Consider the following 24,010-nt stretch of genomic DNA (forward strand, 5'->3'; position numbering starts at 1 on the left):
TTTTTTAATTACAGGTTACATATATAAAAATTATGTCCTCCCCGCCGTACCTTAGGGAGACCCCATACCGGCGGACCTCGGCCTCTAATCTAGTTTTGCTTCTAATTTTGGGTCCTGGGGTACTTAACGCTTTCCTTCGGTCTCGCCCTGTGAGGGGAGGAGGCCCAAGGAAGGTAAGGGTAAGGGTGAATTTTTGTATTTCTCGGTGATTATTTGTTCCTATTCTAAAAGGTCTCCCCTTGCTAGTTACTCCTTTGATAATTAAATATTTACATACTTATACTACATATAATTTATTAAAGCCTTAATGAATAAGGAGTAAACAGCTCGAATTTTAAATCTTATCACTATAAATATATAAATAAATAGGTGTTTAGGCTTATTGCCTTTGGCGTTTTGAAAGCGTGTTTTTCTTTTATTAAGTACTCAGCAGGTCGATTTACATCGAAAAAGATAATAATTTTTTCTTTTTTTTCAGTTTTTTGCGTTGTTCTTGAAAACTATTTGGTTTACGAGCTTAATTATTTTTCCAATCGAATCAGCAGGCCGATTTACATTTAAGAAAAACCAATAACAATTTTTTTGTATTTTTCTCAAAAACTCCGCGATTTATGAGCTTAATTTTTTTTGCAATCGACTCAGCAGGTCGATCTACATAAAAAAATAACAATTTTTAAGATTTTTTTTTATTCTCTCAAAATCTACGCGATTTATGAGCTTAATTTTTTTGCAATCGACTCAGCAGGTCGATCTACATCAAAAAAGAAAATAACAATTTTTAGGAATTTTTTATTTTCTCAAAAACTACGCGATTTATGAGCTTAATTTTTTTTTGCAATCGACTCAGCAGGTCGATTACATCAAATAAGTCAATAACAATTTTTTCAGTTTTTTTTTCGTTTTTCCCGAAAACAATTTGGTTTACGAGCTTAATCATTTTTCCAATCGAATCAGCAGGTCGATTTACATCAAAAAAGTCAATAACAATTTTTTCGATTTTTTTCTGTTTTTCGTGTTTTTCTCAAAAACTACATGGTTGACGAGCTTAATTCCTTTTCCAATCGACTCAGCAGGTCGATTAACATGGAAAAAGACAATAAGGGAAAATGGCTAGTGCCATTATATTTCCTAGAGACAAAGGTCTTTAAATATATTTAAAGAATTACTAATTTAGCCTAAATAAATAAACAAAAAGTGGAGAAAAATGTATTCAGAAAAATGACTCACTTGCAATAGGACGAAAACCTATCGAGCAATAGACGAGTTAGAAATATAAAATAGGAAAAAACTGTTCATCCGAAAAACAGACGATACCCCCTGCGTCTCGTGTTGAGAGTGCCCTCAAGAGAGATGATCTCAATAAAGATCGAAACGTTGGCACGATGAAGAAAATGTTTTTCTGAAACTTCAGAACATCACACCAGACCGCAACTCACTATTTCTGAATAAGTATAAATTAATTTTCGCATCTTACACGTATTTGCATAATCTAAACAATATTTGTAATTCCCAGGCCCTGAGAATGATCTAAATGAAGATCGAAACGTTGGCACGATAAAGAAAATGTTTTTCTAAACCTACATCACACAAGACCGCATCTCACGATTTCCAAATAACAAAATAATGTTCGTACATACAAAAGAAGAATTAAATCATTGTTTATACTTTTCCATTACTACTACTACTACTATAAGTCTTTATTGTTTAATATATATACAAAGTTTACGGATCGGCATTATATATTACAAAGCAAAAAAGACATTCCTCATGGTTTANAAAGCTGTGGGGGCGTACTGAGGCAGCCTGAACAGTCTCCTGATGAAAGACCGCAGAAACCCTTCTACCTGTCCAAGCATCTCTCCTCCCCAAACCTGAGCGCCGTAGCATAAAATAGACCTGCTGACTGTGTTAAATATTTTTAGCTTAGTCGGGTACGCAGTATCGCCGTTGTCTATAAGAGGTCTCCAGATAGAATTTAATCCCATCCTTGCTCTTTCCACAGCATCCGCAACATGTTTGTTCATTGACAGAGCCGGCGTGAGTCGGATTCCCAGATACCTATATTCATTCACCACCTCTATCTCCTCAGTTTCTAAATACCACCTCTCACTTTTCGCAGGTCTACCCCCATTTCTGAACACCATAATCTTAGATTTATTCAGATTTATTCTTAAATTCCATCTGAGGCAGTACTGCTGTAAAGACCTGATCATTCCCTGTAAAGAGGCAGGGTGAGAGGCGAGTAAAACTATGTCATCTGCATACGCTAACAGCTTGATTCTGCCACTACCCTCCACACACACACCACCATCTAAGTATGTCTCCAAATCATTAATATATAATGAAAAAAGTGTTGGGCTGAGCAGACAGCCCTGCCTCACTCCCATTTCGGTATAAAATTTTCGAGAGATCCCATCCATACACCACACATTGGCAGATGTATTGCATAACAAATTTTTAATTGACTTTATTAATTTAGAAGTAAGACCAAGATCGTATAATTTACAGATAAGAGAATGTCGGTCAACACTGTCGAATGCAGACGTGAAATTTCCATTATTTTCGTAACTTATCGCAAGGTAACCGACGATTATTCCTAGTTCTCTTTGAATGGCAAAATAATGGGAACTGTTCCACAATCTTTATTATTTGTTGCCTAAAGGAAGTCACGGTCAGCAACAAGCTCTCAAAAGTTATTTTCGTTTTGCCGTGAAAGTGAAAGATGAATTAATGACTTTATAAGACGACTTGAAAGTCCGTTCTAACTTAATCGCATCCCGCGGACATAAAAGTCCCCGAGTGTGAAATCCGTTCTCTCCCGACGAAAGTCGACGAGGATGACATTCGGGCTTTTCGGCACAAAGGTAAACAAGACGGAAAAAAATCTTGGTCGTTCAGAGTTGAAGGCCCCGTCGGGTCAATTGCCAGTCCGCTGCGGGGGCGCGTTTACCTTGACTTTCCCATGCTCTTGACGAAACATGGGATCTCTTTCGTAAATTTGAGCAGTCACGACCGCACTTTCTTGTGATGCATGATCATACTGATCAAACAATGATCTAATAACTGGCCTCTTTGTTGTAAGTTTTGATTATCATGCATCAAGTAAACATAAATAAAAACGACCTAGCTCAAAATATAAGTAATTTTTTTATTTTATTTTTATTAGATGATTAAATGCTTCAGCGATGATTCGGCTATTGATTGTACAGACCGGGTCTAACTTCTGGCATTATGAGTTTAATTGTCAAACCTTGTTAGTCGGGCTGCCAGTTGTTGAACATTGATCGTTCCTGATCATACTGCTTCTCCTTCACCAACTGTAAATTTCAGCGTCAACTCCAATCTTCAATTTTTTTTTCGATACCACCATTACCAACAAGTTTTAATTGTAAAGAAATAGTCAAATACAAACCAATTGTTTGGATTATTGATTATATTTGCTATTAAATTTCTCAGCGGAAATATGATTTTCCCTCTCTTATTAAAAAGCCAGTCTTACAACGAAAAACTTATATTGAAGACATTCTCAGCGGATATTTTAGGCCTTAAGGGGGTTGCGTCTGTTTTCTCAACAAACCTGGCTTTTCCTATTTGTTTGTTTAACACAGCTTCTACTCGATGGATTTGCATTTTGGTACGCATATTTTTGTCGACTGTTTTCTATTTAAGCATCAAGCTTTAAAATTTTCTCATATTTTAAAAAATGTTCAGGGGGTAGTGTCTGTGTTTTATATTTCTAATTCTTCTGTTACTCGATGTATTTTCGTCCTATTGCAAGTGGGTTATTTTCTAAATAAATTTTTCTCCACTTTTTATTTATTTATTTAGACTAAATTATTAATTCTTTAGATATATTGAAAGTCCTCTGTCAGTAGGAAGTATAAAGGCTCTAGCCATTTTGTCTTATATTTACTTTTATTTTTGCACTGTACGTATCACATTATGTATAAAATAAACTATAAGAAAATAACTCGATGAATTTGCATTTTCATATTCATTTTTAAAAAAATCATTATTCCTGTTTAAGTATCAAGCTTTAATATTTTAGTGTATTTCAGAAAAATTTCGGGGGTAGTGTCTGTTTTTCGAATGTAAAGCTAGTTTTTCCAATATTTTATTTTTAATTTCACTATTACTCGCTGGATTTCCGGTTTTATACTCATTTCGTATATAAGAGAATCTTTATTCTGTTTAAGTACCAACCTTCAAACTTTACCGTATTTCAGAAATTTTTCAGGGGGTGGTGTCTGTTTTTTGAATGGACAGCAAGTTTTTTCCAATATTTTATTTTTATCTTCACTGTTACTCAATGGGTTTGCATTTTTAAGCTCATTTCCTTTGTAAATAAAAAATATCCGTTTTTGGAATGTACAGATAGTTTTTCCGATTTTATATTTTCACTCCATTTTTGCTCGATGGATTTGCGTTTTGATACCCATTTCTTTTTTACGAAAGTCTGTACTTTCTCGTTGAATACCAAACTTCAAACTTTACCCGTATTTTAGAAATTTTTCGAAGGGTAATGGCTGTTTTTCGAATGTAAAGCTAGTTTTTCCGATATTTTATTTTTAATTTCACTATTACTCGATGGATTTCCGGTTTTATACTCATTTCGTTTTTAAGAGAATCTTTATTCTGTTTAAGTATCAAGCTTACAAATTTTACCGTATTTCAGAAATTTTTCAGAGGGGTAGTGTCTGTTTTTCGAATGTACAGCAAGTTTTTTCCAATATTTTATTTTTATCTTCACTCTTATTCCATGGGTTTGCATTTTTATGCTCATTTCCTTTGTAAGAGATTTTTTATTGCTGTTTGAGCATCAATATTTAAAATTTTACAGTATTTTAGAAATTTTTCAAAGGGTAATATCTGTTTTTGGAATGTACAGGTAGTTTTTCCGATTTTATATTTTCACTTCACTTTTGCTCGATGGATTTGCGTTTTGATACCCATTTCTTTTTTACGAAAGTCTGTACTTTCTAGTTGAATATCAAACTTCAAACTTTACCGTATTTTAGAAATTTTTCGAAGGGTAATGGCTGTTTTTCGAATGTAAAACTAGTTTTTCCAATATTTTATTTTTAATTTCACTATTACTCGATGGATTTCCGGTTTTATACTCATTTCGTTTTTAAGAGAATCTGTATTTCTGTTTAAGTATCAAGCTTTAAAATTTTACCGTATTTCAGAAATTTTTCAGGGGGGTAGTGTCTATGTTTCGAATGTACAGCAAGTTTTTCCAATATTTTATTTTTAATTTCACGGTTACTCGATTTGCGGTTTTATACTCATTTCGTTTTTAAGAGAATCTTTATTTTTCCGAAATTTTTCAAAGAGTAATATCTGTTTTTCGAATGTACAGGTAGTTTTTCCGATTTTATATTTTCACTCCACTGTAGCTCAATGGATTTGCGTTTTGTTACCTTTTTTTTACGAAAGTCTGTACTTTCTATTTGAATACCAACCTTCAAATTTTACCGCATTTTAGAAATTTTTCGACGGGTAATGGATGTTTTTCGAATGTACAGCTAGTTTTTATATTTTTAACTTCACTGTTGCTCGATGGATTTGCGTTTTGATACCCATTTCTTTTTTGAGAAAGTTTGTACTTTCTAGTTAAACACCAAAGTTTAAAATTTTACCGTATTTTAGAAATTTTTCAAATGGTAATGACTGTTTTACGAATGAATAGCAGGGTTTTTCCGATTTTAGTTTTTTGACTCTAATTCTAATCTTAAACTGTAAGTTTTTTCAGGCATGACATAAAATCGCTTGCTTTTAGTGCTATATACCCGAATTATGGATAAGTATTAGCAATCGAAAGCTTTTAGATTTTAATTTGTCCCTCGCCAAAAGTCTAAATCATGGAATTGCTCATCCACACAACCCATGGATGGAAATTTCGTTTCCTCAAAAACTCAACTATTTTAACTTTTGGACGAGCTACGAAGAGAGCTGGAGTAAAAACTGCCTAGTACTCAAAAAGGCAAGAAATACCTCAAGCAAAATATTCACTCCCAATAACGTTAAATTGAAAATAAGTACTTTTAATCCTACAATTCACAAGGAGATGATATTTTCATGATTGGAATATCTGGTGCAAATCCTGATTAGTATTTCTAGGGCCGGCTAAAAAGGGACACTCATGGGACCAAAACCACAACTCGGCGCATTGGAGCGTGCACTTAAAAATTGGGGAACTAGAAAAATAGTTTAAAAAAGAAAAAACTCAAACACTTGACAAAAGGACCAAGTATGAGACAGTTTAAGAGATTTATAAACTTCTGAAAAGGCAGCAAGCAGGATTTTTGGAAAACGGACAGAAACATACCGACCACAGGAGAAACCAGTTAAGGAAACATCGTCAAATGTGCTTTGTGAGTTAGCCTGGTTACGGTACAGCCACTTTAGTAAGTGCAGCAAAAGTGGTGCGCGAAGGGAACCAAGGAAAGTGCTTAGTCTTATGGAAAAAGTGCACTTTCCTAGGTATGGATATAATTCATTGGAGTTCCAGAACAGATCTGTTTAGCTCGCAGTGGAGAAAACGATTTTTATAATTCTAAATCAACCCCGCCCCCAAATCTTAAAAAAGATTACTCCGTGAGATCTGTGGTGTGATGAACCTTTGGTCGTTACCGAACATTTTAGTCTGTCTATCCTATCTCTCCTTTGGTCTCATATTCAAAATATTCCCATCTCCAGGGTTGGATATTTTTTGTGATATAATACAACGATTACTATGAATAATTCTTTATTTTATTATCATTATTAGTTATACCATTATCTGAAACAATAAATCGTGATTTAGGTGTCTTATGAGACACTTTTGGTAAGAAGAAACTAAGGGCATTGCTTGCTTCTTGAATCTCCCTGCTTATATCCCTAATGTCGCGTTTGCTCATCAGTAACTCAAATTAAGAGGACCGTTTTTTCCTCATCCGCTCACAATTGCACACTAATATAATTTATTATAATCACATTAGTATTCTTCCTGTACAAAAGAATATAATACGTAAGCTAAAAGAGTATTATTTTTCTCAAATAAAATAAACATTGCTTAATTATCTGACGAGCAAGGGAACAACAAAACGATTATCGTGAATCACTAAGTTTTCTTCAATCTGTAAAACAGGTTTAATCATTTATGCATACTGGCCATAAATTTCCCCGATTCCACAACTTGAATCAACATCTATTTAGGCAGTTAGGCGATCACTCATACGCATAGGATCCGCATACCGTATGGGGGTTTCGACACGGGTGTACCTAACTACACGGAAGCAAATTTATTATTTCCCATAAATGCATTATTAACGATCTCAGTGTAAACATTATTGTCAGCGGTGCTAATGTTCCCTTAATTTCCATTTGACTATCGGTAGGCTCATCTCGACCGGCTCATTGTATGAGAAATTCGAAGGGAAATCAACCATGTAAATTGATAACTGTAGTATTACAAACATTCACGTACCATGTGATATATTTTTTTCTATTAAACATTAATCTCGAGGTAAATTTCTAAGATAAAAAGCTTCATTTTTTATTAATCAACTATTATAAAATAATTGTAATCGTATCAATCAATATGTGGCGAAATGTACATTCATAAGCTGGAGCCTTAACATTTTTTCTAGTTTATTATGTTTCGTGGTCCGCTTGAACAAATAAATTCTTTTCAATTTATTAATCTTTAATTAAGGTTTTGGTCGTGATAAAATAATCAGTGTAACAAGCGGGATTCGAACCCAGGACCTTCGGCTCAATACGCCGCTGCTCTACTATTTGAGCTATCGTGACTTAGATCCACTCGGACATGAACTTCCCATCTCAACCACACCTTTTTGAATTTTCCTTTTTTTTTGCCATTTTTCATTTCATTTGTCGCCGAGAATCAAATAGATTACACGACATTTGAAAAATGGCAAAAAGGAGGTAAAATTTAAAAGGTGAGATTGAGATGGGAAGTTAGTGTCCGAGTGGATCGAGGTCACGATAGCTCAAGTGGTAGAGTAGCGGCGTATCAAGCCGAAGGTCGTGGGTTCGAATCCCGCTCGTGTCAATGTCTTTTTTATCTCAACTAAAAACCTTAATTAATTGAAAGATATTGTTCAAGCGGACCACGAAAACTATTGAATTTAATAAGATAAAATGAAGTATACTTTCACTAAAGCTCTCCGAGACTCAACCCCACCTTTTGAATTTTCCCTCCTTTTTGCCATTTTTCAAATGTCGTGTAATCTATTTGATTCTCGGCGTCAAATGAAATGAAAAATGGCAAAAAAAGAGGGAAAATTCAAAAGGTTGGGTTAAGATGGGAAGTTAGTGTCCGAGTGCCTCACGATAGCTCAAGTGGTAGATCAGCGGCATATTTAGCCGAAGGTCGTGGGTTCGAATCCCGCTTGTGACACTAACTTTTTTATCTCGATCAAAACGTTAATTAATGATTCATTAATTGAAAAGAATTTATTTGGTCAAGCGGACCACGAAACGTAATAAATATAACAAGCAAAATGAAGTATACTTCAGTAAAGCTCTCCGTGGCCCTTTCATTGTCACATTGACTTTTTTATCTCGACCACAACCTCAATTAAAGATTAATTAATCGAAAATTCTTTTTCCTAATGTTAAGATTATTTACCGTTTGTTGATACATTGCATTTTTTAACTGATCCAAATATGCCATTTTCCCAGATTGTCGTTTCCTTTATAGCTGTAAATCAATGAAAATGGATGATTCTCTGGTTGGTTCTGCTGAATTTATTAGCCTTGGTTGCCGTTGCATTTCAATAAGGATAAATGATTACGCAGGTAAATGTCGGGGTTAGTGGTTAGCCTTTAACCTCTAATTGTATTAGAAATGGATAAATCGAAATGACCAAGCGGTTATCCTCGAAGAAAACAAAACAAAACCAACATTATTACCGACAGACTCTTTGAGAATAACATCCAGATGTTAATTCGTTACTAGCGATATTAATTTATTCTCATGGAAAAAGAAGCACTGTGACGAAAAGGATTGTTGACACCTTTCGACTAGATAAAAAGTGATGAATCCAAGGCTTATCATCAATTTCGTATGAAAAGCTGCCGAAAACGAGATTGATCGACTCGTCCGACAACCCTCTTCGCGACAGAGGTCCTCTTTGTTAAAAGAATGCGCGCATTGACAGGACCAAGTCCCGCAATGCGGTCGTGAAATAATTTAAACAAATATGGACAATAAATAGCGGAATGAGCTAAAAGGGATGAATATCGTAGTCAATAATTGATCAATAATTATTGTATGTAAGAAAAGATTTTTGAAATCTATTCACATTATCACGCAAACTAATGTATGAGAAGGTTTCTTATTAATACTTACTTTGAATTGACCGAGAAGCGTTATAATATCGTAGTCAATAATTGATCTGTGGTATAGTGTATACATTTTATAAATTCTATTGTAAACAAATTTTCAAATAAACCAACTCACAAAAAGGATTATTTTGAATATCAACAGGATGTTTTAATTATTTCATTGACCCAAAAGCGTTTTAATATCGCAGGTCAATAATTGACCTGTGGTATATAGAATACATTTTACAAAGCCTATTGTAAACTATTTTTTAAGCGAACCAACTGACAAAAAGGATTCTTTTGAATATCAACTGGATGGTTTCACTATTTCATTGACCCAAAAGCGTTTTAATATCGAAGGTCAATAATTGACCTGTGGTATATAGAATACATTATATAAATTGTATTGTAAACGATTTTTCAAGCGAACCAATTCACAAAAAGGATTCTTTTGAATATCAACTGGATGGTTTCATTACTTCATTGACCCAAAAGCGTTTTAATATCGCAGGTCAATAATTGACCTGAGGTATATAGAATACATTTTACAAATTCTACTGTAAACTATTTTTCAAGCGAACTAACTCGTATATAGTATATGTACATTTTATAAATTCTATTGTAAACAATTTTTTAAGGGAACCAACTCACAATAAGGTTTCTTTTGAATATCAACTGGATGTTTTCATTATTTAATTGACCCAGAAGCATTTTAATATCGTAGTCAGTAATTGACCCATGGTATAAAGTATCCATTTTATAAATTTTATTGTAAACAAATTTTCAAACAAACTCAAAATAAGATTTCTCTTGAATATCAACGAGATGTTCGTTACTTAATTGACCCAGAAGGCTTTTAATATAGTAACCAATAATTGACTTATAGTATATGGGGTAAATGTCATAAAATCTATTGCATGCAAACCTAAAGCAAACTAATTAAAAAACTTGTTTTTCCTAAATTAGTGAACCGTAATTTTGAACTATTTGGCACTATATGGTTGTATTATCGTAGTCAATAATTGACCTCTAGTATATAGTATGTTTTTTATAAACACTATGGTGTACAAATTTTTCTGGAAACGAGAAAATTTCTTTTTAATATTATGGTTGAACTTTTTATTATCCCTCGACCCAGAAAAGTTTTAATAACGCAGTCAATAATTGACCTACGGTATATAATACACATATTCAAATATAACAAAATCTCTATTGTGGCACGCTAATTTGGTAGAACATTTCACATGAATTCCAATTGTAATTTTAAATTATTTCATTGATCAAGAATAGTTGTAATGTATCAGTCAATAATTTACTCATTATTTTATAAAATATCTTGTATACAAAATTTAAATTAAAAAAAAAATCAAACCGTTTTTCTTATATTTTAATTTTGAATTATTTTATTGGCCTAGATCGTTTTTAATATCTCAGTCAATTATTGACCTATGTATACAGTATAAACTATTTAAGAGATTAAAAAAAATAATCCAACTCCAGAACGTTTCTCTTGAATTGTAACTTTAATTTTTATTATTTCATTGAACCAGAAAATAATCTTTCTCATAGAAGTCAACAGATATTGATGTTTGTTATAAATTTTATAGAATCTCTCTAGTAATTCATCAGAAACTTTCTTTTGAATTGCAATAATAGTCGTTTACTACACATGCAGTAGTCAATAATTGACCTATGTTACATGCATTTTTTCTAAGATACAATTTTTCTAGCAAGCCAAGTATTCTATTTGTCAGAAGGTTTAGCTAATATTTATTTATTTAATTCAGATCATGGCCGTCCATTCACAAAACAAATAACGTACAGACTGATGAAACAAGTATACCCATAAATCTGCTGTAATAAATACATTTTTTCGATAACGATCATTTAAAATTTAAAATATTTTAAGCTTTATTTTTAATATGATTATTTTGGCTTTTCATTCTGCAAATTCGTTGAGTGTATAGAGACTTCTGGGTACAAATGAAACCGTTTAGACCGCGTCATCTTTGAGTTGTCATGACGAAAAACTAGTCCATTTCTATTCACTAATTTAGCCCGCTTTTCCCCGATGGATTTTGTCAGGTTTCAACCAGGATGGGAAATTTTCAGGCGGAATCGACAGTTTCTTCTCAGGATATTCACGGTAAAGGGCCTAAAAAACGTATAACGTGATCATCTTTGTACCTCCACACGTAGTAGAGGTTATGGAAGATTCACGATCGCTTTCAAAGTGTATACTTATTCAGAATACACTTTCGATTCTACATCAATCTTCCGTGATGATCTGTTGTTATCGACGAGGTTGGCAAGCAAGTCAAAATGTGAAATTCGCTGTCGTACATTTGTCGGATATCACTATTGTCGCAGACATCTTAAGGATCTTATGCACATTTAAAATTATTGTTTTATCAAGAGTGTTACATACTATTATCCGCCTCCATTTGGCTTACCAAATTGGTCCCAGTTGAGTTACCCACTAATTTCTATACAGTGAGAACTTTTTTCATTCTACAAACGAATGTAATATACCTAAGTTCACAGAATGGCACGCTAATTACAAAATGGTTAAAGAATAAACACAAAGAAATAAAGTATCTAATTTTTATATTTTTTAAAATAACAATTAAATCTTTTTGCTGATACTTACAATTCTACTAATTTACAATTCTATTAATTATACTGTAGATTGTTGACCAATATACTGTAGCATGGGATTGATTTTTTATTGACAGAATCTTTTGGACATCAGGACAATTTTTTCGAAGATCATTTCACACTAATTGCTTTATAAAATAGTTAAAAAAAAACAAAGAAATGAAGAATGTAATTTTTATATTTTTTAAAATAACAATTAAATCTTTTTGTTGTTTACTTTACAATTCTATTACTTATACTGTAGATTGTTGACCAATATACTGCAGCAAGGGATTTTTTTTTATTGACAGAATCTATTCGAAATCATTACATTTTTTTCGATTTTTTTTCATTCTACAAACGGATTTAATATCCCTAAGATCATAAAATTTATGCTAATTTATTTACAACATTTCTAAAGAATAAACACAAAGAAATATAGTATCTAATTTTTATATTTTTTTAAAATAACAATTAAATCTTTTTGCTTTACACTACAACTCTATTACGTATATTGTAGACTGTTGACCACTGCAGCAAAGGATTTTTTTATTGAAGAATCTATTCGACATACGACATTTTTTCGAAATTTTTTTATTTTAGATCATGGAATTCACGGTAGTTGATTTAAAAAATTGTTAGAAAATAAACACATTTCTATATGAAATAGATATGTGATTATATGAAAATATTATATTCTGATGAAATAATATCTGATTTTTATATTTTTTGAAATAACAATTAAATCTTTTAGTTGTTTATACTACAACTCTATTACTAATCAATTAATTAAGGTTTTTAGTTGAGATTAAAAAGTCGGTGTCAAGAGCGGGATTCGAACTCACGATCTTCGGCTGGATCGAGGTCACGATAGCTCAAGTGGTAGAGCAGCGGCGTATAGCCGAAGATCGTGGGTTCGAATCCCGCTCGTGACACTGACTTTTTAATCTCAACTTGAAATTTTTTTAATCGTGTTCCAGCAGAACTTGAAATTTATGGAAAAAAACCCGGAAAAGCTCAATGTTAAGTAGGGTCGAAAGAGGCAAACCCTCATTTCTTATTATTGTAAACGTTGTATGTACTTGAAAAACGAAAATTTCCCGACAAGCTCACAATTTTATTTAAATAATTTTTTTAATGCTTTCCTACAATTATTATGTGTTCAATCGTTTTTCCTATGGGAACGAGTTGAATATCAAATATCAAAGGGAAACTCCGGGAACAGGCTTTTTTGAATATGGCAACGAATCTCTGTGGGAAAGGGTGATGTTTGCCGATTCACAAGATTCGCCCGATTAATTTCCCTTTAGAAGGCGTTAATCATTAACAGAATATTAATTAAAGGTCCGGGATTGTTTGTAAATGGGTGAAGGCGTGAACGTCAAATTTCGCCAGGTTCGTCGGAAATCTCGTTACCTTTTGATGAAACTACAAATAATTTATAAGATGTCTTTTTTACGAAAGAACTAGTTTTGTTTGCCTGGTTGTTTAAAAGAAAATAAGCAACACTTAATTATTTAAAATAATAACTTGGAGATTTCTTTTGTTATAATCGCTGAAATTTTCAACTCCAAATTAGAATAATATAATTTAAAAAAAAATCAAATATATAATTCAGCTTTAGGTTGCAAATATTGTTATAATTATCGTTAAGCTACTAAACAACATAATATATAATGATTTTTATTAATATAATTTGCTTAAATTTGTATCGTACTTCAAATGTGCCACCGTAAAATCCAGAGAATGACGAAGATTAATTATTATATCCTTTGTCCGGCAAACTAGAATTGCTTGTGACAGGTTAGCAGGGATGGACATCCCCTATTATATCTGTTAAAGATTTAAGTTACCGTCCTCAATATTTTTCATCTAGAGAAAATCCCTGTATATTTCTGACAAACAGAAACGGTCTTTTTCAGTCAAAAATTAATGTTCCTTTATTTTTTTGTAAATTAAAACAAAACTGTTTTTGCACAGAATGAATTCGGTACCATAAAATTCCCAGTTTTGAACGTGTTTCAAATAATTTGCTGAAAATTAGGTGTTCTGATAAATTATATATGTAGGTTTTTATATGTATTTTTTAATTAAATATTCTGTGGTAAAAAATCAAAAACATCGTCTATGAACTTTCTACTGCAAAACTGTAACTAGTTTATGACATAAATTAAGCGGAAAAATTTGAACTTAATGAAAAAATTGAGCAGTTAAAAACCTGTTAAGGTTAACAGCTAAAAAAAAAGTTAACCTATAAAAAGTGTGTAAAATTTTGTCACCATTTTGAGTTGTTGCAAAATTAACGATTAACTATTTAATAACAACCAAAATACGAATTCATAGTATATCAACAAAACTAGAAAAAATAAAAAGGAATAGAATAGTAAGAAAAGAATAGAAAAAGAAGTANAATAACAACCAAACTACGAATTCATAGTATATCAACAAAACTAGAAAAAATAAAAAAGAATAGAATAGTAAGAAAAGAATAGAAAAAGAAATAAACAATGAATGGTTGTAATTGACTAAACAGATTTTGAGAAAATGTTGCAGAAAAGTGGATTTTTCGGGATCACACTTCAAATAAATAAATATCTTTAACAAATTGCTGAAATAAGGTAAAACGTTAAAGCTTGATGCCATAAAAAAAGTTGCAGACCCTTCTGAAAAAGTAATAGGTAAATGCAAATCAATCGAGTAAAAGTAGAGTTAAAAAACAAAATATTAAGAAAATCACCTGTTCGTCCGAAAAACAGTCACTACTTCTTGAAAAATTTCTGGAATGCGGTAAAGTTTTAAAGCTAGACGCTTAAACAGAAATTGAAGACTTTCTTGAAAATAAAATGCCTATTGAAATAGATTTTTTTTTTTCAAATCATAAGAATACAAAATCCATTATTCTACAAAAATACAAATTTATTTTATTAAGTGATAATTAAAGTTGAGTGTATCCAACTTTCAACCAATATTTGAATGTGTTAACAATGATATGTGCCAATCTTGGATATAAGCAGGGTGAGGCAAGGAGCAGAGCAATGCACTCACTTCTTTTTTTCTAATAGAGTTTCAATTCAATTTCCATTTACAAAAATGTATACAAATGAAATAAAAATGATCTATGGAAATCAGCCTAGAAATGGAAATCTTCACTATTTTGTTTATTTGAAAGATATTATTGGCGATCAGTTTTCAGTTGATTTGCGCATTATTTGGTCCATGGCTCAAATTGTTGTGCGGTTTGGTTTAACGATCGTTGACAGTCCTTTGCTACAATGGCGACTTTTAAATAGGCTAATGCATCATTTTCCCCGCGAAGGTTGGATCGCAATAGTACAACAATGGTACATCAAAATAAACTTCAATTTCTCCTTCGGCACGTCTGGAAATCTCGAATTCAACCTGACTCTTTCACGAGAGACAACTATTGTCTGACATATTTAATAGTTTTCGACGGTTTCACGCTCTCTCATTTCTCGTGTTCCATCCTTTTTAGTGGAGCCGAGGAATCTTGAAAACCGTTGAAGGATCTCTTTGTTTTTCCATTACGAGAAACAGAGCGGGACGGCGAGGAGTTTGACGTTTTGCGGTTTCCAACCGACTGACGCGCTCCAACGACCGCCATATCGTCTTCACGATTCATAAAAAAATAATTCATTAATAATAAACAATCTTTTGAAACAATAGAGTACATGGGGCAAGGTAGAAAATATTAATCAACATAAGTTACATAGACGCGTAAAAATCATTGTACATCAATAAATATAAGATTCAAACTGGAAATGCGTACGTTAACAAGTGATAAACAAAACAAAAAATTTTCGTATATACCATCAAAATTTGCATAAAATGTTTTTATATTCAAGCCTATTCAAATGAGAATCGCATAGCCGTTCATGCTGCCCATGGACCAGCCTCCGAGGCCGCCTCCGTTATGAGAATATACTGACAGGCAAAAAATTGAACACTTGATTTTTTTTTCTGGATAAAAGAAATTTCTGTTCATGCTATGTTTTAAATTGGGAATATCGATTAGAGGTAAACACACTTAAACCTTAATCCAAAACGAGGATATAGGATTTTTCAATGTTTCCTTTTTATGAAATTCAAAATTTTTATTCAGTCTCATTTGAATTCTGAACCAATAAACTGTTTAGTTACATCTTTGATATTTTAATTTCAATTTTTAACCGCAAAAATGCCACTTAGTGATGAGGATGTTGCGCGTGGTATGGCACTCATTGATGATGGATGTTGCCACCGGAGTTCCCTACAAAACCCTGCGAGACGCCACATTTTCCAGAAACTGGATTCTACTATAGAATGCCAGATTCTGGATGTCCTAGGATAACACAACCACAGGATGACCGTTTTTCGACTTTGATAATTTTGTGAAACCGACACATTACTGCTGTTCAAGCGATTCGTCAGCTCCAGGAAGTTCGAGTGTTCAAATTTTTGAAATTTCTCGAAGAAGATTAAATCAGTATGGTCTGGTGGATTTTCACTCCGTAAGACGACCAGGATTGACTAGAACACACAGAGTTTCACGGCTCGTATTTGCTCGAGAACATAGCCATTGGTCATAGGACCATAATCTGCTGTACTTTTTACAGATGAGTATAGATTTGCTCTACGATCTTCAGAAACCGAAAGAGGGTGGAGAAGGCGAAATGAAAGGTACGAAGTCTGTAATTTTTCCCAGAGCCAACCTTTTGAACGTAGCTCAATGATAGTGTTGGCGGGAATTTCAATGGAGGGTCGCACAGAGTTTGTTGTTGTTCGTGGAAGGTTTTTCATGGCCACTCGCTATGTGGATGAAATTTTGGAACATCATGTGGTGCCCATCCTTGATACAATCAGCGACAATGCTATTCTAATGCAGGATAATGCCTGTCCACATGTCGCTCCCATATTACAAACCTTCAACAGCATAACATCAGAGTCATAGCCTGGCCAGCCAGTTCTCCAGACTTGAACCCCATCGACCATTCACGGGATAACCTCAAAAGACGAATAAGAGCACGTCCATCACTTCCTGATACACTCCACTATCTTGAAAGGACTCTGCGTGAAGAATGGGCTAACCTCCAGGAAAGAGATATTTCCAGTCTGGTAGAAAGTATGCCGAAGCGACTTCGAGATGTAATTAAGGCAAGAGGATGGGGTAAATACGCAATTTTGAAATGTTAATTAAAAATCTAAAACAAAAAACAAATTTTACCTGTCCGTCTTATTTTTATGTTGTTTCTTTATCTCTCATTTTCCTTAGGAATTTATCTCTTTTTTTAATTTTTTTAGACAAACACCCAATTATGAAATGTTAAAGAACGTGAAACTTTGATTAATATATAAAAATATATACAAATCAAGTTACAAGAGTGGAATTTTGTGTACATCAATATATAAATTGTAATTATAAATTTATGTACTATTGAAGTAATTAATCGAGGAAAGAGCGGCGAAATAGAAATATTAAAAAAAACGAAAAATTTCAAATTAAACGCAAAAAAAATTGGCGAAAACAGGGCGTATTCACAAGTGGAAGATATTTGTCCTATATTTTGGAGTGTACAATCACCAGAAAAATTTAGTCCCAATCCGTGACCCACCAACCTGGCCATGGTAAGATTTTTAAACTGATATGTGTTCCGAAATGCACGGTAAATTCACTTTTTCAAATAACTTTGAGTCTTCTTCTAAAAATTGTTAGTTATGTGACTTTTCATTCAAGAAGTTTCAATGTTAATTTTTTTAAAAATATTTTATGATAATATTTTTTTTAACAAAAGCATTGACGTATTTGTTGGGAAAGAAAATTCTAAAGAATGCACAAATTAATTATGCAGATATCGTGAGATGCGGTCTGGAGTGATGTAGGTTTCAGAAAAACATTTTCTTTATCGTGCCAACGTTTCGATCTTTATTGAGATCATCTTCAGGGCNTCATGATTTCTGAATAATTATCGATTAACGGTCACTAATCACCATACACAGAATGCACAAAGTTTGATCCTAAAAAAACTATATAAAAATGTATCAAACATGCAAACGTCATTGTTGTACGTTGTTATGAATAAACTATTAAAAATGGATGGATGAAAATGGTCGGGAATATAAGTCCTCCTTACAAACGCTGAAGAATTTGAAATTTAGGGAACTTCCGATTCCTGGTTAAATTCAAGTTTTCGGGGCTTCAGTTGAATATAAAAATATCGTGGACTCCTCAAATAAAGCATCTACTAACAAATAGAGAAAAATTATGTAACATTTTAAAAAGTTTTTGTAGCAACAAATGAGACGCCGACCCGTTTATCGGCATCATCCATCAGATCAATGATAGATTTCGGATCAATTTTTTATGTACAGGCTTCCCACTCGTTTTTTTAAAAAATTGACACTTTTCGTAATGTTCGTCTAAGGTCTAGCAAGTACTCCGATTCTGGCTTTTTCGGCAGAAACATATGTACCCTCCTAGAGATTAAGATCTATTAAATACGATTTATATATATGCAATATGATATATATGATACCTACATGAATCACATTTATCTCTATTAAAAAAAACCCCTCGAACTTTGATTATTTGGGGCTTAGTACGTAAACTGCTATATTTAAAAAAAAAATAAACAGCAAAGTAAAACAAATAAAAATTGGCAGAAGTAACAAGCTAATAATTGTCTTTTGTAAGGTGAAGGTAAAACAATTTCAACTCGTCGAGGGTATTGGGTCAATGTAAGTCAGGAAAGTCTTCGCATTACCAATGGATACCATAATCCCACCTCGTCCTTGACTAGGCTGTAGTAATGGAATTTATAATCAACCCTATCGCTGTCATACACTCACACATTTTCTGGAATATTTTCCAAAAAGCTTTGTCGATCGATGGGACCATCTGTGACGTTAATATTACCCCCGTTGAAATTAAAGATGCGGCACATGTACGACCAAGTTCGTTCTTATTGAAAGAGGTTGGAAATATACCCATTATTTCTTTTCGAAAGGAATAGAAGTTTTATGCTGGAGCCTGTAGTTGTACATAAATTTCTTCCTTGGTTCTCCAGCTGAATACTATTTGGCAAATAATTATTGTTCCGAACAGCCTGTTCTCGCTGCCTTCATTCGTTTTCAATATGAAATTTTGCTTTATTGAGGTTTCTTAGAGATAGATTAACAAATCCTTTTATGTTTATTTAAAATTATTTCAAACTATTTACAATATACAATTTGTTATTTGATTCGATATTAAAGATCAAACGATCTCTCGTTCATTGGATAATAATATAACAGTGAACTGACCCCTTTCCGAACGTCACGTTCAGCCGAAATATCTCCTTTGCGCTCTCAAAATTAAAAAAAAACTACATCCCTTAATCTCCAAGTTTCATTGTTTTTCTATTTTTTAATTTTCATCAACAGGCTGTACGAAATTAAAAGCATACCGTGAACTTTGTTAGTAATACACATAAGTATTATGAGAACCAAACTGACAAAGCAAAGAGATTTAAATTAACTATACTTTTGCTCCATTAAACAAACAACAAATCTAGAAAATGATGTTTATTTAATATATTAATTACAATCGGTACTCGTATTTATGTAATGACTTGTCTAGAAGAAGCATTTAGTGCTCGCCAAAGCCTTTCCAACCAAATGTGAAATAAATAATGTAGAAAAAAACCTGGAGTTCAATGAAGACTTTTTTTATTCTTTCCTGTAAATTGTCTAAGAAGGAGCTCAGAGGTGCTCTTAAAAAACTTTCCAACGAAATGTGAATTAAATAATGTAGAAAAAAACCTGAAGTTCAATGAAGACTTTTTTATTCTTTCCTGTAAATTGTCTAAGAAGGAGGTCAGAGGTCTCATAAAAAACTTTCCAACGAAATGTGAATTAAATAATGTAGAAAAAAACCTGAAGTTAAATAAAAACGTTTTTGTTCTTTCCTGACTATTTGGCTAAAAGGAGCTCAGAGGTCTTAATAAAAGCCTTTCCAACCAAATGTGAAATAAATAATGTAGAAAAAAACCTGAAGTTAAATACAATTTTTTTTATCGTTTCCTGCCAAATTGTTTACAAAGGAGCTCAGAGGTGCTCGTATAAAACTTTCCAACCAAATGTGAAATAAATAATGTAGATAAAAAACCTGAAGTTCAATAAAAACGCTTTTATCCTTTCCTGACTAGTTGGCTATAAGGAGCAAAACGGTGCTCCTAAAAGCCTTTCCAACCAAATTTGAAATAAATAATGTAGAAGAAACCCTGATGTTGAATAAAAACCTTTTTTATCTTTCCAGACTAGTTGATTAAAAAGGGCTCAGATGTGTTCGTAAAAGTCTTTCCAATAACATTTAAAATAAATAATGTAGAAAAAAACTTGAAGTTCAATGAAGAATTTTTTATTCTTTCCTGTAAATTGTCGAAGGAGCGCAGAGTTGCTCATAAAAAACTTTTCAACCAAATGTTAAATAAATAAAGTAGGAAAAAACCTGAAGTTGAATAAATTTTTTTTGTCCTTTCCGACTAAATTGTTTAAGGAGGAGCTCAGAGGTGTTTGTAAAAAGCTTTCCAACCAAATGTGACATACAAAATGTAAAAAAAAACCTGAAGTTAAATAATTTTTAAAAAAATCCTTTCCTGTCAAATTGTTTAGGAGCTCAGAGGTGCTCGTAATAAACGTTCCAACCAATGTAGAAAAAACCCTGAAGTTCAATAAAAACATATTGTCCTTTCTTTTTAATTTGACAAAAAAGGCTGTCAACGGGTTGATGAAAACAACAATCCCTAGTTTTGATTCGATAAATTTTATTTTTTATTTATCGTGAGATTTCTTTTTTCTTCCTCCATTGTTTTGTGTGCTCGGCCGTCTATTCGTGAGCAAACTCATATTCCATACAAGTACAAAGCGACGAAGCTTCTCAACAACAAAAAAAGGAAAAAGGACGAAGAGGGGTTTCATTAAGCTGTGAGAGTGTTGTTAAAGCGATTTCACGCTGATTGAGATCCATCGGCCACGCGTTTGTTTTGGTCTCTTTTATTCGGAATTTTTCGCCCTGCTGCGAATTTTAGCTTTTACTCAGGTCCTAACCAAAGCATTTGATACATGTTACAGGCAGAAAAACATGTTTATGGGCTCACAATGGAATGACTGATACTTTCAGAAAACCTTATCTCAAATTGATCAAAGGTATGCCACTAGCAAGTTGTACCTAGCAAAAACATTGTTTTAACCCCAAATTAGCAAATTTTTAAATACATATTTATCAAACTAAAATTTATTTATCTTTGGGTTACCTTGACAGAAAAAAGTCTCGTTTTGATTTAATATTGTACATATTTTTTTCTTCTAAATTCAAATAATAAATGCTCAGAAGGAAACTGTTCTTTCTTATTTAAAGAGTAGGAAGTTTTCTTAGCCAACGGGATCTGAAGAGAATCGAATTTGACAAGTTGTAAATTAATTTATCAACGCGGGCTTAATTGGAGGAGTCCAACTTTCTTTCTTTTTTTTCTTGATACTTTTATCCGATAAATCAACTTATGAAAAGACCGGTGTGTCGATTGTTCCAGTTGAGAAAGATAACGTTGCCGGGAGGGAAAAATTGACAGCCCCCATCCTTCTGTCACGATATTCAAAACTGTTTCTGCTCGATGGTCCAGTTCGATTTGTATCAGTTTATGGGAAAAGAAATACCTTTGAGCACATAGTTTTAAGAAACAAAAAGTTCGTAATAAGTCAAAATATAACGATAAAGAAATGAAATATTGTAGTACGAAAATTCATTTTTACGGTTGTTTTCGTTCCAAATATTTTTCTTTTTACAAAAAACCATGAAATACATCAATCTGATTGAAAATTGCTATCTAAAAAACATAACTTTAAATTCAGAACATAGAAAACAACATCTAAGGAAAATATACGCTTGTTATTAAGCGAGATTGTTGTCAAGGTTAAAACTTTCAAAAAGGGAAATATTTCCTTTTTTAGAAGGAAAAATGCTTTAAAAGGACCGTCGACGACCAGCTAAAAGCTTTAATGAAGGATAATTTACGTTGTATCATTTAAGAGATTCCCGTCGTACTCAAGGGAAAAGTAATATCTTATTCAACAAAACTCGGGTCTAGACCAGAAAATAGACCTGCTGGAATATTATCGCCGTTGATCCTTTGCTGCTGGAATCCTTAATTTAAGCGACAAAATGTACTGCCTGGAATAGGTTACAAATGTTTTTCGCAAGAATATTTCAGTGAATTATTCATTTAAGAAGATTTTAAAAATTATTTATTTAAATCTTTGTTAAATAATTTAATAATAATTGTAAGTTTGTTTGGAAAGACCTTTAACAGCTCTACGAGCTCTTCCAGAGACAATTTGATCAGGAATAATTTTTAAAAAATTATTGAACATTATACTAAATTTTTTAGATTCTTTGTTTTATGTTTGGTTGGGAAGACTTTTAAGAGCTCCTCTGAGCTCCTCAGCCAACTTGGCGAAGGACGATAAAAAAAACTCTTTCTTGAAATTCAAAGAGCTTTTTTTTTTACATTCTTTCTTTCAAGTTTGGTCGAGAAAGATATTACGAGTTCCTCAAAGCTCCTCTTCAACCAATTTGACAAGACAGTACAAAAAGCCCAATAATATAATAAACTGAATAATACAATGACAGAATAATAACGACCAATGAATAAAAAGGCGTCGAATTTAACTGAATTTTCATTTGCATTATTTATAATGCGTTTGGCTGGGATGGCCTCGAATGGCTCTGTAAGGTTCCTTCTCAGCCCAATTTGTATATGAGAATAAAATGAACTCTTTATTGAACTTAACTGTTCTTTTTTTTATGTTGAGACACGTTTGGTTGGGATGGCCATGAAGAGCTCCTGGGAACCTCGGCCAATTTGGCAAGGGAGGATAAAAAAATCTTTCTTGGATTTCTCAGGAGCTTTTTTAAATATTTTTTCTTTCAAATTTGGTTGAAAATAATTTTACGACTCCTGAGCTTCTCCTCAGCCCATTTGGTATAAGAGAATAAAGTGAACTCTTTATTGAACTTAACTGTTCTTTTTTTATGTTGAGACACGTTTGGTTGGGATGGCCTTGAAGAGCTCCTGAGAACCTACGCCGATTTGGGAAGTTAGGATAAAAAAAATCTCTCTTGGATTGCTCAGAGCTTTGTTAAATATTTTTTCTTTCAAATTTGGTCGAAAATATATTACGAGCTCCTCGGCTACTTCTCAGCCAATTTAACAGAAATAGGAGAAGACTGTAGACTGTAAAGCCTAGATTTTGGCAAATTTTAACATATTTGGACCAATTTGATCAATATTCCTCATAATTAGTTATTAACCATATTATTCGAAAGACTGAATCTTGATATTACAACAATATTAATTTAACAATTATCAGGGTTATTTTTTATACTTAAGATTAGTACCTTTACTAATGCTTTATTTTTCCGTGATTTGTCTGAGTTTTGTTTTAACTATCGTGTCCATTACATCATTTCGAGGATTACCCCTCGGATATAATGTCACAAAAAATATTATCTTACGACAGTAATAAAAAAACCATACTTACGGTGATGTTGTAATCCTTCGGAGGCAGGGCTGGCGGAGGCTGCGCCTGTGGCCCATTCGTACTCTAAAACAATGAGAAAAATAAATCTTCAGAAAATAAAGGATTTTAAGATTAAAAGCCAATTTAGAAGTGAAGGACGGTTTATTAAGTTTCAACAATACGACAGTTAAAATTCCAGCACTTTGACGGCCGCGAGCTTCATTCGAATGAACGCCAATGCTTCAAACTGAATCCATGGGTGGGAATTGAATAAAAAAAATCTACGACGAATCACAATTGAATATTTGAAGTAAAAGTTGATCGAATCTTTCATACGTACGTTTTTTTATATTGAATAATTTCATGCTAATATTGAGCCACCGTGCTAATTATTAAGAAAAGTCATCTGGGTTCCCTAACAAAGGTTCATTTTAATTGACAATCCCAATTAAGCATTATCGTTTGTGTTTTACTTTCTAAAAGGTTT

General features: G+C 32.7%; 1 protein-coding gene across 2 annotated transcripts in view; it reads right to left on the minus strand.

Moving 5' to 3' along the window:
- Positions 1 to 24,010, minus strand: part of LOC106665560 (protein phosphatase 1 regulatory subunit 14B) — a 200,309-nt gene that overhangs the window by 97,676 nt on the left and 78,623 nt on the right. For both annotated transcript variants that reach the window (XM_024229440.1, XM_024229439.1), the window contains exon 2: positions 23,545 to 23,607. Coding sequence is in view for 1 of the 2 variants with exons in the window: in XM_024229439.1 (XP_024085207.1) it covers positions 23,545 to 23,607 (63 nt within the window). In the remaining variant the exon portion in view is untranslated. The remainder of the gene's footprint in view (positions 1 to 23,544; positions 23,608 to 24,010) is intronic.

The sequence above is a fragment of the Cimex lectularius genome, unplaced genomic scaffold (genome assembly GCF_000648675.2).
Source record: "Cimex lectularius strain Harlan isolate CLEC.00 unplaced genomic scaffold, Clec_2.1 scaffold331, whole genome shotgun sequence".
NCBI lineage: Eukaryota > Metazoa > Arthropoda > Insecta > Hemiptera > Cimicidae > Cimex > Cimex lectularius.